Source organism: Pavona decussata, unplaced genomic scaffold, assembly GCF_977016875.1.
Source record: "Pavona decussata unplaced genomic scaffold, jaPavDecu1.1 SCAFFOLD_48, whole genome shotgun sequence".
NCBI classification, from domain to species: domain Eukaryota; kingdom Metazoa; phylum Cnidaria; class Anthozoa; order Scleractinia; family Agariciidae; genus Pavona; species Pavona decussata.
This window is the reverse complement of record NW_028145470.1, coordinates 1,799,176-1,820,086: the sequence shown is the minus strand read 5'-3', so window position 1 is coordinate 1,820,086 and position 20,911 is coordinate 1,799,176. Positions and strand designations below refer to the sequence as shown.

Below are 20,911 nucleotides of genomic sequence, written 5' to 3'. Positions count from 1 at the left end.
GCGTAGTAGCCTTTTGAGTTGGACGGAAGGGCGAATGCTGAACTGTCCTGCAAGGACTCAGTAAACTGCTAAGGATCTGGATACCAGCAGTAAGTGCAATCTATTTAAATAAATAAAATTTTATTTTATAACTATAAAAATAGCATATTTATACCTATGAGTGGTAGATGTGTCGGTGTACGAAAAATAAGCTTTATAGCGGCAGTCAAACACCTTGACAGATCATGTTCTTCTTCAGTTTTACTAAAGTATTTTTACTGCTAGGTTTTTCAACCGAGATTATTTCAAATTTCCCTCTTCATTCTCAACCTCAAAAAATCGAAAGTTGTCACAGACAACGATCACATTTTCACGTTCTCAAGGCTGTTTCTCGCAAACTTTTTTGTATTCTTGCGATGTTAGCGTCGAGATTCTCCAATCCTCTTCTGAAATCCTCTTCCTCTCCTGACGAAAGCGGTGATAACTCTCCACCATTTTGTTCTTCCTCTAAATCTTCCAGTTCTATTCCTGGTAATTCCGTATTTTCCGCATGCGCAGAACGCTCGTGTAAGTCAGTATTCCCGTATCCAGAGCCCGCAGTGTTCTTGACTAGCGGATGAGAGAGACCGCTAGTTAATGAGAACATGGGCTCTGAGTGTGAAAATGGTCCATCGGCGAAACGCAAATGTTTTTTGCTCTGTACAACAGAACGTTGACTTGGCGTTCTTCGTGTTATAACTTCCTCGCTACGGCCTAACGCAGAAGGACTCTCGCTGGTTAATAACGTTATTGGAGAAGTACTTTTGCCATTGTTACGGACAGAAAGCGGCCTATCTTCAGAAGACAGCCTCGAAGCAGTTGATTGTCCTCTTTCGAGTAAAAAAACAACAAAAAGTTAAATGTTTTCAAATTCAGAAATGATAAAACCAATTAACATCATGATCTTACATGGAGCAAGTTCCTGCCTAGCAACTTGCCCCCTGAGTCCCCCCGCCCCTTAGTCCCCCCCTTGGCCCCCACCCCCCAGCCCCCTGAGTAAATAAAGCAGCGGAAAGTTTCACCTTTCTAATTCCCATTGTGCCTTGCGTTCCGCGCTCGTTTCCATGCCACTTGCGCATCAAACAAAACGAGAGGCCGGAGGAAGGGTCTGGTCGAACATCCATATCCCATAATTAATATACTGCGAAGCTAGAAGAAAACTTTCCAAGTTTTGGACACCTTTTGATTGCTACTTCCCATGAAACGACAGATAGTGTAAAGAAAAACCCAACCCAAGCCGGGCCTGTGAATACACACGAGTCGCATTTCTTCCCGCGGCTGGGGGCGCTAGCATTGCCGGGAACGAGTTGCCTACCACTCAGAGCCCAGTTGTTGAAAGCCCGATTAAGCTCATCCTGGATTAACAACAACTTTGGTCGAGTTTGATTACACAACAATAAAGATTTTTTTTAAAAAAAATTTTTGTCCCTCAGTTTTGACAGTGACTTTTCTTTACCACTAGCTTAACATTAGAGTTTAAAAACAATTTTAACGAGCGAGCAGAAAACCTCGGTTAACTTTTAATCGTGGATTAACGTTAATCGGCTTTCGAACAACCGGGCCCAGTTGTTTTATTGCCATAGCTACCAAGCCTAATACAGAGACATTACAAGCAACGACTAAAATGACCAGAATGAATCAGTGATAAAGAAATCGTTACTCACATCGTTCTAACACCGCTCCCAAGCAGTTTATCCAGTCCGTCCAAAGCGATGCCTTTATCTAAAAAGTCGGGCTTTATAAGGTCCTTAGGCTCAAATTCTTGTATGTCCGACAGTAAGCGAGTTAGCGACTGCTGGAGACCTCTGTCGAGGACAAAACATGACGAATACGTGACGTGCTACGCTTAAAGAGCGGTCAACCAGGCCCCAGTTGTTCAAAGGGCGGATAATTTTATCCACTGGATAGTTCGCTATCGGGCAGATAAAATGTGTGCAAGATTTTCACGATGGTCCTGTAATTTGTGAATAAAGTAGAAGCAAATGTTAAATCTAAGAATGGGATTGTGTGGAAAACTTGCCAAAAGCATTGGTTGGAGTACATTTGCTTCGCTGGATAGCGACTTATCCAGTGGATAAAGTTATCCGCTCTTTGAACAACTGGGGCCAGATGTGCTTATTCGTATTGTTGGGTAACGTAAAGAATCAGACTTTCATTGATAGCAAAGCTTCAAAGCAAGATGCTAGAGACTGAGTAGACATCAAAACATGAAACACCACTACACGTTCGTTTTTCGCGCAAAACGCAAGCCAGAAGACAAGGTTACAAGTGAATGTTGTGCCGAAGCACTGAACATTCATTTGTACCCACGACTTGCTCCCGACTGGTCTCGTAGCTTAGTCGGTAGAGCAACGGAAGATCATCTTCGGAGGTCGTGGGTTCAATTCCCGCCGAAGTCGGATATTTTTTCTTTGCCTCGTGCAATTCCGCATTTTCCTTACTAGGGCTAACGCTAAGTGGAAATTTCACGGGTTCACTTTAGCGCTTTAACATACATTGATTTATCAGAATAAAGAAAAACCGCCACGAGACTTGGTGATATGTGCGGTATATAAGAAATTCGTTTATTCAAAAGGCGAGTTTCTAGGAGTGAGAAAAACAAGCCTGTAAACACGTTTTTACGGGGACAATCAACTGCTCATTTATTGCATCGATACTAACTCGCTCACGCCTTGGTGTCATATTGCAACTTGGGAACTGAAATCATTATCGAGCGCGTGTGTTGACATCTAACGTTCACAAGGGACGCGCAAACTTTCCGCGATCAGTGGCGCACTATGTGATCAGCCGATAAAATACCTAGTAAACATCCAGTGTTCGTAAGTTTGCAAGAAGCTTGGTTCAAGGAAGGATTTCCCGAAGTTGAAAGTAAACACTTTTACTTTAGGCAGTGTATGTATGTTTCTTTTTCGCTTCATTTTCCAACACTTCAAAAACTTCCAAGGCTGTTTGACAGTTAAGAATTTCATTAAAAGAAACAGTTTAGAACCACCTTGTAGAGCATAATAAACAGCACCACAGGAAAGTACTGCTCAGTAGCTTTCATTTGAATGGTCACACTTTAGGATTCTAATCCCTTTGAACCTCAACAGTGATAGGCATATAATTTCTCCTTACAATCTTACAATTTGATCAAACAAACAGGTGATGAGAATACAGGAAATGATCACGAAACATAAAACGTCTTTGTATTTAAACAAATTCTCTCAACTAGTAACAAAAGAACTATAAGTACTATAAGTAGTATAGTACTATACGAGATACCAGTAAATCGTGAGGTGCAACGCATGCGCGTTAGTCAATGTTGTAAGACCTGCCATTTTGTCAGTTTTTCTACAGTTATAAATACATGTGAAATGCTAGTTACCGTTCTATGTGCTCTCTACTGCCTGAAAGCAGCGCTTTAGGATTATCAACAGAGAATATGACAGTTGATACCATAGCTTTACTGGCTTAACCCTTACCCCTAATATCAAAGAACAAATTCTCCTATCTTGTCCCCGTATTTTCTTATAAAAGTACTGTGGAGAAGTTATTAAAGTGCCCATATCGGAATTTTTTTTATTTTCTTATCTGAATCTAAACATCACCCTAAGAACTTCAGTGAAAAAATTTTTCGATTTGCATAAAACGCGAATTTTTTATGAATTTTTTAAGACGTTCAAATTTGCCGCCATTTTGGCCCACCATTCGCATTAGTCTCCTCTCGGTTTAGCAAGAGCTGTGACGTAGATTCAGGAACACGTGACTTCAGCCTTTCTCTGGATCTCACTGAAAACAAGTCGCGGTATTTCTGCACGTTTCTCGAAAATGCCGGAAAGATGTGTTGCAGCGAGATGTGGAAACATCAAAGCCGAAGCGAATGGAATAAGCATGCACAGGATTCCTTTCTTTGGCACCACATGCCCGCAAAGACTGAGGAGGCGAAAGAAATGGATCGATTTTATGCTGGAGCGGAGGAAGATGTGGACGCGCGCCTGGAAAGACCCCGTCCTTGTGCTCGATGCACTTCAATGACGAGGATTTCACAAGGCTGATGAATTCAGGTTTAAACTTAAAACGTGAACTGAAGTAGGATGACATCGCGGTTGCGTTTATCCTTTAAAACAGCTAAGCGAAAGGAAGACGAAGACCAAGAGCCACCTTCGAAGAGGAGCAGGGAAAAGCGAATGGTAAGCTTTCGATGCTGAATATTCACACCCGCTTGTGACATTCTAAGCGTTGTAACCTTCTGAGGTTTATAGTTTGACCTCACTGTTAACTCAGTCGCAAGTTTTATAACATATGGCGTAATTGTTTTGGTATATATTCTCATAGATCGTGAGATCCGCGAAGTTTCGTTGAGACCAAGCTTTCAAAAAATACTAGCACAAATGCTACCACTGATGTAAATAGATCGATGCGAGAACAGTCGCACTCGGCGAACACAGAAAACATTGTAAACCACGATGTAGATAAGGTAGATAAACTGCAGCAAGAATTCAACGAGCTCAAACAAATATTGTACACACATGTGTTGCAGAATTCTGCAAACAATAAAAATGTTGAAAAGTATAACAGCGTTATCTCTGAAAACCTAACCACCACAACGGGGGTTCAAAATAAAAAAGGGCACAAAACAAATAACAAGCGCAAAGAGCGCAGAAAAAAATTGGCTAAAAAACGGATTGAGACACAAAGAGAAAAACACGAGAAATTCATGAAGAATTTTTCAAACAAACAGCTAAGCGACAGCCTGTTAGCGTTATTTCTAAAGGGCTCAAATTTGTCCCGACACCGGTGACAGACACGAATTACATTAGACGCCAACTCTTGTTAGACTTCGAACATTTCGTAAGACGTATGCGCCTAAAAGATACAATGGATTTCGTAAACTGTGGGACAGTGACAAAAAGGAAATTAACCTGTTCATTGGACAAGCTAACAACTTCCATCCTACAATTAAATTTACGGCCGAAATTTCAGAGAACGAAACAAGCTATTATTATCACAGTTCAACACGCGTCCTTCCTGTAGTTCAGGTAGTTCCGCGAGAACAATGTCGCTAGTCAGCGCTTCCCAATTGCCTTTGAGTTCCTTGCAGCAGTAGCACTCGCTGATAATTGCTAGCAGATCACGGCTACAGTTACCACAAGTACATCTACATGGAAAACAATTCGTTCGAATGTATGTGAGTACTTGGCCATAGTTTTGACAGATGATAATGAAGAGCGCGTATGCAAAATGCAAGGTGAGAACTTTACCATCCACTAACACGCACTCTATTCTCCAAGCGTTTCGTTAAATCTTCCTCGAGTCGTCGCTTCTCCTCTTGTTCCTTGCGATATCTTTTTAGCCATTCTTCGTCTGCTATCGGCTCGTCCGCGTACGGTTCGAGTGTATCATCATCTTCACACGTATTACTTGTTTCGCGGACGCCATCTATCGCCTCGACTTCGACGCTTTCAAATTCGTCCTAGCTGCTTTCTTCAGCGGTTTGCTCACTTTCCGTGTCAAATAAGTTTTTTGCCATGGAATATACTTATTTGGAGCTAAGTTTTTCCTTCCTACCGGTGAATCTGACGATTTTCTTTCTGCCGGGAATGTACTTTACTGAAGGTCAAGTGAGTGCATAGACGCGAGAGTTCCTGAATGTACGTCACAGACCATGTCATGTGACCCTATTGTGAGCCCGTCGGCATTCTCATCAGCGGGGCGGGTGGACCGCAATAAAATAGGATTTTAAAGATTTGTAAAATTCATAAAAAATTCGCGTTTCATGCAAATCGAAAAATTTTTTCGCGGACGTTCTTCGCGTAATGTAAAGATTCAGATGAGAAAATAAAAAAAATTCCGTTATGGGCACTGTAAGTATCAAGGTGAGAAAATTCGCCTTGGGTGATCATATCCTTAATTCTCATGACCTCAGGGGTTGAATAAGCATTGATATTACAAGGGGAAATTTGAGGCTGATCACACACAGGCTAAATCAAAGGTACCTGGTGAGTTCTTTGAGTCTATCAATTTCTGCATCCTTTTGTTTTAAGGAAAGAGTCAATATGTTGATCTCTTTCTTCTCTGCTTCAGTAGACAGATGAATAGCTTCAAGGTCTGCTTTTAGCTTCTTATTTTCTGAAACGATAACAAAACGCTTTTCGTTTAATACTAGTAATAATCAAAGATTAGGGAGTGTGTTTGATGATCTTGATGCCAGGCTCTCTCTCCTTTGCCAACTTAGTGATGATGTCATCAGCCCCTGCAAAATCTGCGGGGGGTTCCAGATACGCGTCCCAAGATCCATTGATTGATTGTCTCATACAATCTCGACTCCAATCTGTATTAGGAGTGTGTTCTTTCTACGTCGAACGCAAATAGTTAAATAATACTTTGTCACGTAATATTACTACAATCTAGAGTGTGGGGGGGGGGGGGGTGAGGGTTAACCTTGGCAGAGGGTTGCTTGAAAGAGATAACGAAATAGAAAAAAAACGTCCGTTAAAGATAAAAGCTCAATGAAGTTAAGTTTTTTTGAGTCTGTGAGTAGTTCACTAAATCATTACGATTTACTGAAAGAGTTTCATGTCTTTAAAGTGAAGTATGTGGGGACTGGCCGTCTCTTTGTGTCTTTGTTTCCTGTTTGAATGTGTGACATCAGCTAATGGTCCCCAAAACTTTTTTAGTATATCGTAAAATGATTTAGTAAAACTCACGCTCACAAAAAGCTCTCAAAATAGAACCCTTTCCTTTTTTAACGGACTTTTCTTATCTTAATTTGTACGTTTGAGCGCGGTTAAGCTGAGGGTTGCAGAGGGGAGGTGAGAGGTTAAAGAAATTTATATAACCGCGACTGTATAGGCTGTGTGAGACGCATTCTATTCAGTTCCAGAAAACAGGGGAAGTCTACACGCAGGTTACGACTGGATAACTTGGGACCAATAGAGGCCACACGCTGATTAAGGTTGCTTTGAAAAAAAAAGGCGAACGCGGTTCCTTGGGACTGGTAAGTAAGGGCTGTTTACATGGAAGGAGGACTGAAGATCCTAGAAGGCGAAACAATTTTTCGTTTGGTTTACATGCAGAAATTTCGGTAGAGGTGTTATCAAGTCGAGAAGGAAAGCAAGACGAAATTATCGGCCTTTTGTAGCAGAACGCCCGGTCGCCGCCATGTTTGTTTTTCTTGTCCCTAGTACAAGGACTATCCGAGCGAAGGTCGTTTACATGGTGCTAGGATCTTCCTATCTCTCAGCTAGGAAGACCCTAGCGCTAGGGCCAAGTACAACCCTTAACATGTAAACTGAATACAGAAAACATATGGCGCTAAGGTGATCCGCCTTCTAGGATCTTTCTAGTGCTAGGACCTTCCTCCCTCCATGTAAACAGCCTCTAATTAAGCTCTATTCATTGAGGCGCTGGGTGGATGTAAGCACTGCATGGGTTGGTTTAGCAGTGAAGATAAAGAGAGGCTCTCAAACACTGATAGAGATAACGCTTACCTGTTGTCAGCTTAGAGGTATCCTGTTGCCATTCTCGTTTTGATCGCAAGTAGTCTTGTTCCTGTATGACAAAACAACCAAAGTAAACGCTTTGAACTACTAGCACCCAGGTTTACATTTTAGAGCGGTCTATCAAACAATGCAATGAAAAAAACTAGAACTGGATTTGTCGAAGGAATAAGATACAACGTTCGCCAACGGGTATCAAGCGCGGGAACACGTAAAACAGCCGCCAAGTGCAGGAAAACGAGAAAACAGTCGCCAAGCGCGGGAAAATGAGAAAACAGTCGCCAAGCGCGGGAAAACGAGCGTAAGCAGCCAAGTCACGATATCTGATTGGTTAACAAGACAGCACGCAGCCTTTGATTGGTTGGAGCAGGGAAAACCGTTTTTCTAACTGACAGGAAGTAAATAGAACGTCGTCCCAGAGCTTGTTAGAGACCTTTAGATTCTAGTACGAGTACGAGTACGACTACGAGTTTCTCCAATAAACAAAGAGCGCGCGCGCGTGAACCAGTATCATTTTGGCGGGAAAACGAGATAGCTGTCGTCATTTTACTACGAGTTTTTGTGAGAACATCGTAGTGGCGAAAACGAGTCCTCGAATCTCGTCTTTTTGGAAACACGAAAGGACTTCACTATCATCATTCAAACCAACTGCGTCAAGTTCGTCGTTCGTAAAGAGTGAAATGAAACTCGCTGTGATATATCTGTTCTTAGTACTTCGCTAAAAACTCGAAGTCAAATCTCGTAGTCGTACTCGTACTCGTACTAGAATCTAAAGGTCTCTATTTTTGGTTTTGAATAAATGAATGAATGATGGTAATCTTTAATGAGCATGCCAACTTCGCTGTATACATGCTAACCTGACACTCAACTGAGAGCCGCGCTAATTTAAACAGTTACAAATTGCAGAGTCCTCTTGACTAGGACATTTATGTGACCCCTCAAATGAAAGCTCTGTACCTCGACTCAGGTATAACATGCAACATAAACCAAGCAAGAAAGGTAATGAGACGTTATAACACTGTTGCTGTGCATTTAAATAAATGAAAACAGTTTAAGTGTCTGTAGAGCTGTAGAAGCACGACAAGACACTTGCATGTCTTGCACGGAAACTTGTTTCATTATTTTACAGAAACACAGAGAAAATGTGTTTTCTTCCTTTATATCATGCTTATATATGTTCAGAGGCTCATATTACAACTGTTTGCTTACATAATTTATTATACACTTTACTTTTCACTCTTTAAACTTTAAACAATGATGCCACGACGAAGTCAAACGTTTCAAATAATTCGGTGATATATGCGTGTTTTTACAATTTATAACAAATGAAAAGGATGTATTTCACTACTATTTTGAATCATCTAGTAAACATTTCCCTTTTCATGAGAACGGAAAACGTTTTACCTTGTTTGAAAAAATCTGGATAAACTTCTTCCTCTCTTCTTGAAGTTCACTGAGATTCTAAAATATGAAGGACAAAAACCTCATTTAAGGACGGTATCTACTAATACCGAAGTATTTTTGAGCAATTTATTACTGTACGGAAAAAGCAAGGGCTATTGAGATCAAAACAGAAAATTGGGGGTAACCAAGCACCACGCATTTTTTAGAGAGAATTAAGAAACAATTATTCTAAAAAGTGCTAAAATACAAAGCAATGTATGGCATTTTTTTTTTTATAAAATTGAAGCTTTACTTTCTCTGAAAAATACATGGTAACCCCCAATTGTCCTTTTAAATACCAAGAGCACTTGCTAAGTTCCGCTTTCTCCGCATAGTTTTAAACTCGCGCAAAAATATCCCTGTATTAGTAGGCACCACCCATAGGAAACCCGATGCTCAGAACGTATGCGCAATTACAAAAGTAGGCACCGTCCTTAAACACAAATGAAAATTCCTCTTTCAAGAGATTATCCAACCCATGCGGGGAAACGGGGTTTAGTTTCTAAGGAAACTGCGATGTTGCGTCGCTGGGGAGTGGAAACGAATGTTTGGTTTATCAACAGAGTTGATAACTAAAGGTAAATTGGCCAGCGTAAAGAGATTCGAGTGCTGACTTTTCCAGCGTTAACCCTTCATTCTGATTCGCTCTGACGAAGGGCTATCGCTCGAAACGTCAGCACTCAAATCTCTTTACGGTGGCCAATTTACCTTTAGTTATCAACTCTGTCGATAAACCAAATATACGGGAAAAGGCGAGTATAATGTCATAAGAAGAAAACTTTAAAAGTAGTATTTAAACACCGAAGTTCCGGCTTACCACAGAAAGTTGATCCCGATGTCTTAGTATCTCCTCTTTGCTATTCTTCTCTTCCGTCAGTTGTTTCTGTAGTACAGTGTTCACAGATCTACAGGCTGCCACTAGCAACAAACAGCAAGGAGCGATTAATGGTTTTCACTGTGTTCCTTTAGTTTGTGTAGCTGCATTGTCTGATACAAGTCAAATATGGAATAGAAAAGAAGCCACAATGCACGTACTTCTCTTTCTCACGTTTCCGTCCCTAAAACCTCCCGCTTAGCAGGTTAACGTTCATCGTTTTACACCTTCGTGAGTTCTGTGATAATATTTTGTGTGAAGGAAAGCGTGCAACATGCTCTAACCCAAGTTCTAACTAATCAGAGCAAATATGCTGGGGTTTTTTTAGCTACTCGGAAGCAAATCCAAAACAAATCTTGACTTGGCTTATGCGCGTTTTCCCGCTCTTGACACTGGTTTTCCTGTCTTTTCGCGTTTAACGTTAACACCGGTTTTCCGTTTTCCCGCGCTTCGCACCGGTTGGCCGTTTTCCCGCGCTTCGCACCGGTTGGCCGTTTTCCCGCGCTTCGTACTGGACACAGGTTGAAGTTCTGATTGGTTCATGGTCATCATCAATCCTTAGCGCTCCCGAGGGAGCATAAGGCGTCCACCAGTACATGCCATAATCTCCTTTCTTGTTTCAGTCTCTATAGCATGCTGTTTTTTAAGGGTTAAGGTTACTAGCCTTACGCTCAATCTCCAACCTGGTGGACCAGGGGACCTTGTCTGGCCTCTACCCTTCGACTTCTCCAGCATAGGTGGCCCTGCCAGGAGTTGAAACTCCTGCCGGTGTAACTCTAGGGATCATAGAAGCTCGTAGAGACACGCAAACCACCCCACGACTACAAGGTGGTGATCCCATCTACAATGCAGGTCAAAAGTGTTGGGACACTTAGCGAGATACTACTGAAATAATCTCACCCCACCCCTTCCCCCCCAAGCAATGTTGAGATTTGACACTACAACACAGATTTCAACAAAAATACTGTTTATCTGCATCTTCCAACATTGTTTGGGGGGGAGGGGGGTGGTACGCTCCAATTGTGACCCCAAAAAGCCAACTTTACTTGGAATACATGATTATTGGACAGGTGTCCCAACTACTTTTGACCTGCATTGTCTGAAAGTGAGTATTTGAAAGAGATCAGGTTTGTGGCCTATTGGTCGATGAAAAGCGGGGCTTCTTATGAGAACTCTTGTTTGGTAAGCAAGAAGAACATATTTGTGAACAATATACAAGGAATTTCAATTGCCGCACTTTTCGTATTGTCATATTAGAGTATGGATACGGGAAAGGCGCAACAGGTGTATATCAGGAAAAAGATAGACAAATGAATACCATGCAGATCAGTGAGTCGGGGTAAAAAATAACAACTTGCATGTTCACACTGTTGTAACGCTTAAGAAACGATGAGCTTTATTTCACTTTCAAAGAGTTCAAAACGTGGTGTTTTGTTTATTAAATCGGATATGCCACCCGCTGCCCACAAGGTCTGTTGTTTACATAGAAATCGTGTTATACTGTGAGCGCGCGGCTCTGAAAGCTCTTTAGAGTGTTGTCCTCAATGAGAAAATGGAGGCTTCAGAAAGCCAGAGAGTTGTTTACATTATAACGTACAGTCGCGCAGACACTGAAAAGTTCCGTAGAGAGACGTTTGGCGAAGCGATAATAGAGGCATGGAATAGCTTTAACATTGAAATCTCTCACTGGGTGGTAAGCATGGAGGGTCATGCCACTACCGATGCCGATGGCGATCTCAACAAGTACCATTTTCACATGGCGGTAAAACTGAAGAAGAGAGGTAGATGGCTACAAGTAAAGAGATACTTGAGCCAAAAATTCCACATCGAAGTTCATTTCAGTGACCGCCACAATACATATTACAGCGCCTACAAGTATGTCACGAAATCAGACCTCGAAGCGGTTCATTCTGTGGGTCATCCAGACTTAACTACTTGTCCTCGAACGGAAAATGCAATCGCTTCTAACAGCCCATTTCACAGAGTGAACAGCGAGAAATCGCGCCCTGTGGACATTGTTTTGCACGATTCATTCTAGAGAATTCTAGCAATGTTTACATTGCTGACTGACGGCGACATGATGCTCGCGACAATACTCAGTAACGTTTGCATTCATTTCGCATCAATGAAGAACAGTGTTTAAAAATAAACTATGGCCGGCTACTCTTGTTGAGTATATAAAAACAATTGTTGTATAATGCGCTCCAAAGGAACGTGTCTGAATAGAGTTTACAACATTACTCAGTAAATTGAATGTTTTATATAAAGAGCTAATTAATAGCTTTCTTTTCTTGTGCTTTTACTGAGTACTGAGTTGAAAATGCGCAATAACTCATATAATGAAAGAAATAGTTTCTTCAAACTAAAGAAAACATACATACTTTCTAAATTTGTGTTCATTTAATGTCAAATACGTTTTCAATTTGCATAAATCTCCACTATTTAAAGTGAGTATTGTAGTGAGTAATGTTCAGTTCTTTACGTCAACAAAATGCAAATGTCACGCATGTGATAAACTTCTCGTTGTCACGAGTTTTACAAAGTGACAATTACAATTTACACAAGCATTTTCCTCAGATAGCATGAAAATGAAGTTACACTTTACACGCTTTAGAAATTCACAGAATATACTGAAGTGTAAATAATAAAGCATGTTCAGTTTTCACAGTTCCGCATTGCGTGATTAATATTTGGTTCTACCGCCTTTAGAGGCAAGGATAGCTTCTATCCTTTTGTTCAAACAGGCAATTGTGTTATCTATAGTTTCAGTACAAATACAATCAAAAGCTCTTAAAACTCTAGCTTGAAATTCCTCAAACGACTCCCTTGTGATATTTCTAGATATGATACCTTGACCACGTTAACAGCACTTTTTCCCAACCAGTCGTTTTCAGACAATGCAGGTCAAAAGTGTTGGGACACTTAGCGAGATACTACTGAAATAATCTCCCCCCACCCCCTCCCCCCCAAGCAATGTTGAGATTTGACACTACAACACAGATTTCAACAAAAATACTGTTTATCTGCATCTTCCAACATTGTTTGGGGGGGAGGGGGGTGGTACGCTCCAATTGTGACCCCAAAAAGCCAACTTTACTTGGAATACATGATTATTGGACAGGTGTCCCAACTACTTTTGACCTGCATTGTAGGTGATCCCAAAAGTGATCACCTAATTTTTTTTCTTTTCTTACAAGAAAACCGCTTTGCACTTTAAGATGCCTTAAATTATGATTATCTTGATATTATTCATGCATCATCACATTTTCCCGAGGAACAGTGAAAAATACCCCAGGTTCCCTGAAGAAATTGTACCTAGATGCGCCTCAGAAACAATGAATGAAATTGCTGTATGAGATGAAAATTAGAAACTGAAGAAAAAACTTACACTCAAAAGCTAAGTCTGTCTTTATGGAGGATTTATCATCACTCTTCTTTAAGGATCCTTCTTTGAGCTTTTGATGGGCAACCAGAAGCCTTCTAAAAATTACAAAGATCAGTCAAATTCTGTCAAATACAACCAAATACAGTCAACTCCCTTTATTGCAGACACCCTCGGGACCGCGAGTTAGTGTCCTTAATAGCAAGAGTGCGTAATAGCGGGAATTTATTTCAGTCAAACGTCTGTAATTTATTTTTGCCGGGGGTTTAGCTTCCGTCCGTATTTTCGAGGGGGTATCCGGTCGTTTCGTTCCATGGTCGTTTCGTTCCAAGTCAAAGTCACTTCGTTCCATAAAAAAAGTCGTTTCGTTCCACGCAATAGCCAATTCGTTCCACAAAACACTGACAGTTTTACAAAGTTTTAAAGTAAGTATTCGAAATTTAGAAGTTAATTGTAAGCTTAAGTATTTCGTTACTGTTCGTATTTTTTTATCATTATTATTATTGTTTTTCAAAATGAGAGTCCAGCTCGACAAGATGTTCCATCGTGTTCCTGGCTCTGTAAGATTCTCCTTTCATTCAGAACTATCGGCAATTGACTTGACTTAAAAAATTAAATGTAGAAGTTTCATAGAAAGTTAAAAGATGTTGGGCATGGAAGCGGAGCCTCAGAGGATATATTAGTACCTTGTCTCGCGCCTGATCCTTGTTGAGTAAAATAAATGGCATTGTTGTTGGTCATGGCTTTCATGGAACGAAACGACCGTAATTCCATCGAGGGTGTCCGTAATAGCGAGGTGTTCGCAAGGCGAGAGTTAACTGTATGGACTCCTTTCTACAACCACCATCATAGATAAGACTCTCAAACAAACCTTCGTAATTGAGCATTTTCAATTTTATATGGCTGTACAGCTTGTTCAATATCCTGTGATACAGACGCCGTTTTATCCTTCTCCATCAGATAGGGAAGAAGTTTAGCAGCGTCATCTATTTCATTCAGCAGACGATCCACCTCGAGGTCACCTGTAAACAAATGTAACAAAAAACTAAGCTTGTATGTAAACAATAATACATAACAATTTAGCTCATTGGAAAATATCCTAGATATATTTGTACAGTTCCAACGGGCACACTCAAGCAATCTTTGTAGCAGTATTAGGTGTTGTTGTTGTTATTTGTTTGTTTTTGTTTGCTTGTTTGCTTATGTTGTTGTTGTTTTATTTCGTTGCTTTAGACTCAAATAATTTACAGGAGTTAACCAAGAGAAATGACATGCAAGCTGTTAGCTAAATAACGGAATAATTTATTTACTGAGCTGGTAAAGCTCAGTGCTTTTATTGAAACTGAAACAATTTGAGTGAAAGCTACTGAGCAGTACTTTCCTGTGGTGTTGTTTATTATGCTGTACAAGGTGGTTCCAACTTTTGGTTCTTAGGACAAAATGCTAACTTTTGACTATTTAAATGAATGCTTCTGATCAATACTTTCCTGTGATACTGTTTATTATGCTGTACAAGATGGTGTCTGTTTAAATGAAAGCTACTAAGTAGCTCTTCCCTGAAGCACTGTTAATTATGCTGTACAAGGAGCTTCTAGTCGAAGTTTAATGAGTCTATGAGTAAAACCATTCAAATGACAGCTACTAAGTATTACTTTCCAGTGGTGCTGTTTATTACACCGCAGTACAATGTGGTTCTCATTAATTTTTCCGGTTTCACCACTAATCACAGGCGCTGAGAATAAGCAACTCTTATTAAAGTCTTTAATAAGAGTTGCTTATTCTCAGCGCCTGTGATTTTTTTGTACACTCTGGCTAAGTAGTAAAAGTTATTCACTAACCAGTGCTTCCAAGAAGAGCTCTGAGTTCATCCACCAAGTATTGAATCATCCGAGAATGGCTCTCAGCAGATGAAGGTGTCATTCTATCACTTGTCCTAGCTGAGGAAGAACATGGTCTACCAAGGCTTGATGTTGGAGGAGTCGCTTGCCTTGTTTCTGCGTCCTCAGATATGGCAACATGTCCATTGGGAGAATTTGACAGATTTTCACGATGACTGGAACTTGATAGTGATTCTTCATCCATGCAAGGTGAAGTTGTTGTAACAGGTGAAACAATTCGGACCCTCTTCTTGGTTTCTGCAGAGCCAACCTCTTGAGTAACAGAATGATCTATATCTTGCTTTGCAATATCATCAACATGTCTTTGTCCTCCTTTGACGAAATCCGTGTCAGACTGAGAATCACCAGAACCATTCCTCAAATCACTCCCTGTAGTTTTCTCTACATGGAACCCAGAATAATCCAGACTTCTCCTCGCTGAAGATCGTTTCGGATTTGAACTTGAAAGTTTCTCACTTCCAGAGTTAACAACTGGCTGTCTTTCAGCTGAATGTTGTAGTGTGGTATGCCTTTTAAAACCGTTTTCCTTTTCTTGGTGATTGTCCAATTCTTGCATCATGGAGTTTTGAAGTTGCAGCTTTTGCTCTGTTTGGTGGCTTGGACTTTGCTGTTTCTAAAAGAAACACAGCACAGCATTACCATCCTCTATTTCTGTGGTGAACTGTGCCTTGTGTATCAATTGAAGGGCTGAGAGCATAACCGACCTAAATGCATTCCAGATCGCTTTTTGTTATTTTACTGAGCCCAGATTCACTGGAGTTTTTGCATGTGGCGTTGAATACCTTCAGGAAACATTGCTTCAATGTTTTATCCGCGCTGCTTTGCCCTTCATTTTGCAATAAAAATGGAAATCTTGTCCATAATCATAGGTTTTATTGCAAATGAAACACAAAGCAGCAGATTTTATTACGCTGTACAAGGTGGTTCTAACTTTTGAGTCTGTGGATGAAATCCTAAAGTGTGACCATTCAAATTCATTTGAAAGCTACTGAGCAGTACTTTCCTGTGGTGCCGTTTATTATGCTGTACATGGTGGTTCTAACTTTTGAGTCAGTGGATGAAATCCTAAACTGAAGTGTGACCATTCAAATGAAACCTACCCTGCATAGCACGCACTGGGAGAGAAGAGAGAAATCTTCTCTCCCCCTTTCAAGTGCCTGCCACACAGGCTAGCATGAAAACTACTTAGCATTACTTTTGTTCAATACAGTGCTTGTTTTTTAGTTTCTCCAAGTGAAAGTTAACTGGGCAAATTTTGAATGACAGCATACCTGTAGCAACTCATAACGCTCCTTGAGTTGCGTCAGTTCTTGCTGTAGTTTGGCTTCTCTTCTCTGCAACTGCTGACGTTTCTGCCGTTCTTCAGCTGTGAGGACAGGTGTTGAGGCCACCAGACGATCATTGTAAACTGTAGATGCTCCTTTAGTTTCTTCATGAGGCTTTGATGGGGATGGGCTGGCTAAACCAGATTGCATTGGAAGGGTTAAGATGTTTGAAATAAATATCTAACACTAATTAGAACATAATCAATAGAAATGGAAAAAGTAACAAGAACAATTTAAAGAAAGTGTGACCAAGTAAGAGTCACACACTCCAGAGAGTTTTAAAATTGAGTTTTAAATTTAAAAAATAACTAAATAAATAAATCACTTTATTTAGTGTCAATGCATTGTGGTGCAGAGCATTAATTGGTGACACTTTACAGATAGAATTGGAATTTAGAAGTATTGGTTTTTGAGGGGAGGGGAAAACCAAGTACAGGGAGAACCAACAACAAACTCAACCCACATATGACGCCAAGTCTGGGAATCGAACCCGGGCCACATTGGTGGGAGGCGAGTGCTCTAACCACTGCGCCATCCACTTCTCCCAGAGGACATGTAAAGATTATTAATTTTTATCTTAAGCTGGACTTCAGCTGACAGTAACATGACCTAAAATGCTGAAGCAATTAGACGAACATAAAGTGCAACAATTTTCGGATTGTTGCAAGTGTTTGAATAAATGCGAGAAGTCCTATGTGTGGCTAAATGCTCCTGAACAACTCAAACACAGCTCATTACCCTGTTATACAGACAGATTTAAACAAATTTATTGGTTACACTTAGTTGTTTAGGACAGTGCCTACTTTTGTTAAAGTGCATACATTAGATGAATATCTCAAGATACTCGGGTTTGTTATTAGTGGTGCCTACTAATACAGGGATATTTTTGTGCGGTTTAAAACTATGCAGGGAAAGCAGAACTTAGCAAGTGTTCTTGGTATCCTCAAAGAAAATTGGGGGTAACCATGCATTTTTCATAGAAAAAAAGCTTAAATTTGGAAAAAAACGCCATACATTGCTAATATTTGTATTTTACTGGTTTATTTTTTAATAATTGTTGCTTAATTATCTCTAAAAATTGCGTGGTTACCCCAAATTTTCTTTTTTGATTTCAATAGTCCTTGCTAAGATCTGCTTTCCCCACATAGTCATAAGCCACACAGAAATACTTCCTTATTAGTAGGCACAGTCCTGAAGTCATAACAAGAGGACTTAAGAAGGAAATTGCCGTAGATTTATTTCATTACATTACAACACTGTATACAGAAATCTATTCTACCTGTATCATCAGGTCTAGCAGTAGGAATCACCACCCTTCTGTGGGCAGCTTTTGTTTTTTGAGTGTCATGCTTTTCTGGTTGCACAGATGTCTGTGAAGTTTGTACTCTTTTGATGGATGACTTAGCAGGTCTCCCCGTGCTTGTGACCCTGGAATGTGTGGTACCTGCCGGAAAATTGAACATTAACATTTAGAAATTGTTTCAGTGATCCATTACAGTGGCCTAAAAATGTCACACCAGGAATGGCCTGAACAATAATGTACTGTAATAAGTAGAAGATTTCACTTCTTAAGATCTTCATCAAGTCCTTGGGAAAGGTCCGGTCAATTCCTGGGGAACAGGGATGGCGCAGTGGTGAGAGCACTTGCCTCTCACCAATGCGGCTGAGGTTGGATTCCTTGACTTGGTGTCATGGGTGGGTTGGGTTTGTTGTTTGTTCTCATCCTTGCTCTGAGAGGTTTTTCTCCGGGTTCTCTGGTTTCCCACTCTCCTCAAAAACCAACAAATTCAAATTCAAATTCGATCTGGAGAATGTGCCCACACTGTAAAGCACATGTATTTGGTCATCTCGTCATGGAATTATAGGATGCATACAATTTAAAAATTTAGATTATTTCAGTGAACAATAACAGCATCCTTGTCCCACCATGAATGGTCTGAACAATTATTATATAATTATTTTAATAGTAGAAGATTTCAAGTCCTTGAAGAATAATAAGACACGATTACAAATCAATGATATTTTTTAAAAAGACCTTTAAGTTCTTTGACAAGTCTCTACAGATCTTCAAAGATCCTTTAAATTAACAAACCATAAGGCATATTTTTAACCAGAGTGTGTCATTTCACTGTCTTGTAAAAAGACTTTACTGCAGACTATAAGCAAGCTGGACTCTCACCTTTGTCTTCATGGTCCAGTATATTTGACAGTAAGGCTGCACACCTGTTTAATCCTTGATCAACCGCAGATGCCTGTGAAGATAAAGCAATTCACCATTAAAGAAATACAAGAATCAACTCTCTCTTATCAGCTCTACATGTATCTGTCTATCTTGTAGAGGTAGGGAGTTAGTTTCACAAAAAAACTGTGGTACTGCATTGACAAGGGGGTGGGGGTGGGGGTGGGGGTGGAGGTGTAGACTGAGATGTTTTCCTTAAAAAAAGAATTCAGATACACATACCATTACAGGGGTTTCATTAAGTTTTGAAGTAGGGGGCATCCATAGGAGAGTAGCTGGGCAGAAAATTACACTTGAAGTGAATTTCTTTATGTTCAGCTTGAAAGTAGGCAGGTACTGACTCTTGTGTACCCTGGTACTGGTACCCGGGTCCCGCCTTCTAATGAGAACCCTGCATTATGGATTTTTTCACTTGAGACATAATCCTTCAATATTGTTATACATGCACAATGGCATATACATAACAGTAGCAGACTGGCTAGGAGAGGGGCCCAAGATGACATCAGTAGGCAAAATCTCCTTTGTGGGGTTTTAGCTAAAAAAAATATAAAAATAACCACCCAGTGTACTAGAACAGCCTATGAGACAGTCTCTGGACAAAGATGGACTGGATCAGAATGGATTAGGCTTACTTGCATTTTCAAATCCAAAATGCACTACAACAGATCATGAGTTGTTCCATTCATGAATTTAATTGATTTCTTGCTCGCAGTGTGCTAGAATTATTTTGTAACTAAGGCATTATTGCACAATTTTCACCAAAAAAAGGTTAAAATTCTTCCCAGAATTCATACCAGCTAAACCAGCTGCAGGATCTCTACCAGGGTTTGTGATACTGGACAATTTTCTCTATCTTTCCTGTTTCTGGCCAATTCCCCACCCAACCCCTCACTCCTCTCAACACTACCCCCAACTCCACCCCTCGCTCCTCTCACCACCACCCCACCTCACTCCCTCAAACCTCTCACCTCACCCCCTCGCTCCTTTCACCACTACCCCATCCCCACCCCCCAATCCTCTCACCACTGCTCCCAACCCCACCCCTCACTCCTTAAATAGCCCTACCTGATCCTCAGAGTCTGAGGTGTAAAGACTGTAGCCTGGTTTAGACTCCTTTGGTGGTTTCTGCTGTCCTTTCTGGCCTCTAAAAGGTTTGGTGGTAGAAAGATAATAATTAAACAATTAAGTCTAATAATAATTATTGTTGCTTAATTATATCTAAATATCTCTATTCTCTGTGCTGCCTAGTTTACCTTTTTAGATAGGTTCCTCTCCAGCGAATGCCGTGCCATGGTTTGTAATCTTCGTGTTTTTTATTAGTGTTCTATTGTAATTTTTACGTGACTTTTCTTAGGTTGGGCTTGCACCTCGCATGGATATCATATCCCATTCGCACTAACGCTTTTGGTACTCACTTGTTCGCTCGTAGTTTATTGTTATTTATTAATTGACCAAATTATAAAGCTGGAAAACTAAAACTAAATTTTCTTTGAGAATGATGTACTATTCAGCAATGACACAGGCAAACTCGGAAAAAGAAATTCCAAGTGCTCCTATCAGGAGTCGAACCTAAGACCTTCCGATTACTAGTTCGGATGCTCTACCACTGAGCTACAGGAGACTCGCGGGAGCTAAGGCCATTAAACTACTGTATGTTCTTTTTTCTAATGATAATGATGATGATGACAATGATGAAGGCAAAGCTGATGACATTGACAGCAACAACGATACACTATGGTAATAGTCAGTCGAAGGTGAGGGTTGTTAAAATGAAACCTACAGTGCTATGATTTTTGGATGAGTTGCAAGTTTGGCTTATACAGAGGGTAAGGTTGTTGACGGATCGATGCATTGAAAGTAAAAGCTCACCTTTTAAATGCAGGAGGTTTTGATTTTGAAGCAAGGCCTCGAGCTACCAAGGATGCCTTGGATGCCTAAAATACAACATGGGGACTTAAAAATTCATGGCTGCAAGACTTCTATTAGTTTATAATCTCAACAACAAACATAGTAACCTAAAGCTAATTGATCTAATCAGATCTTAATTTATTAATTAGCTTGACAAATCAGAAAGAACAACAAGAATTTTAGTCTCTTATCTCTTTAACCTGAATTACAGATAACTTAACGTGTCGTTACCTTTGCTGGAACCCTACTTTTCATTCCTTATTTCGGCTCCATGCTCTGTTATCTTTCGATCGTCCTTTGCCGCCATCAACCGCCATTTTGAATTTTGCCCCTCACTGAGAAT

General features: G+C 40.4%; 1 protein-coding gene across 1 annotated transcript; it reads right to left on the bottom strand.

Moving 5' to 3' along the window:
• Nucleotides 1-101: 101 nt before the first annotated feature.
• LOC146481710 (uncharacterized) lies at nucleotides 102-20,904 on the bottom strand. The gene is made up of 15 exons (XM_085107864.1): nucleotides 20,800-20,904; nucleotides 20,530-20,594; nucleotides 19,726-19,804; nucleotides 18,601-18,673; nucleotides 17,701-17,865; nucleotides 16,368-16,555; nucleotides 15,037-15,709; nucleotides 14,070-14,220; nucleotides 13,205-13,296; nucleotides 9,760-9,860; nucleotides 8,904-8,960; nucleotides 7,491-7,551; nucleotides 5,997-6,129; nucleotides 1,683-1,823; nucleotides 102-848 (listed from the first exon to the last, which is right to left on the bottom strand). The coding sequence occupies exons 1-15, from the start codon at nucleotides 20,821-20,823 to the stop codon at nucleotides 350-352; spliced, it is 2,502 nt and encodes an 833-aa protein (XP_084963990.1). The 5' UTR covers nucleotides 20,824-20,904; the 3' UTR covers nucleotides 102-349.
• Nucleotides 20,905-20,911: the final 7 nt, after the last annotated feature.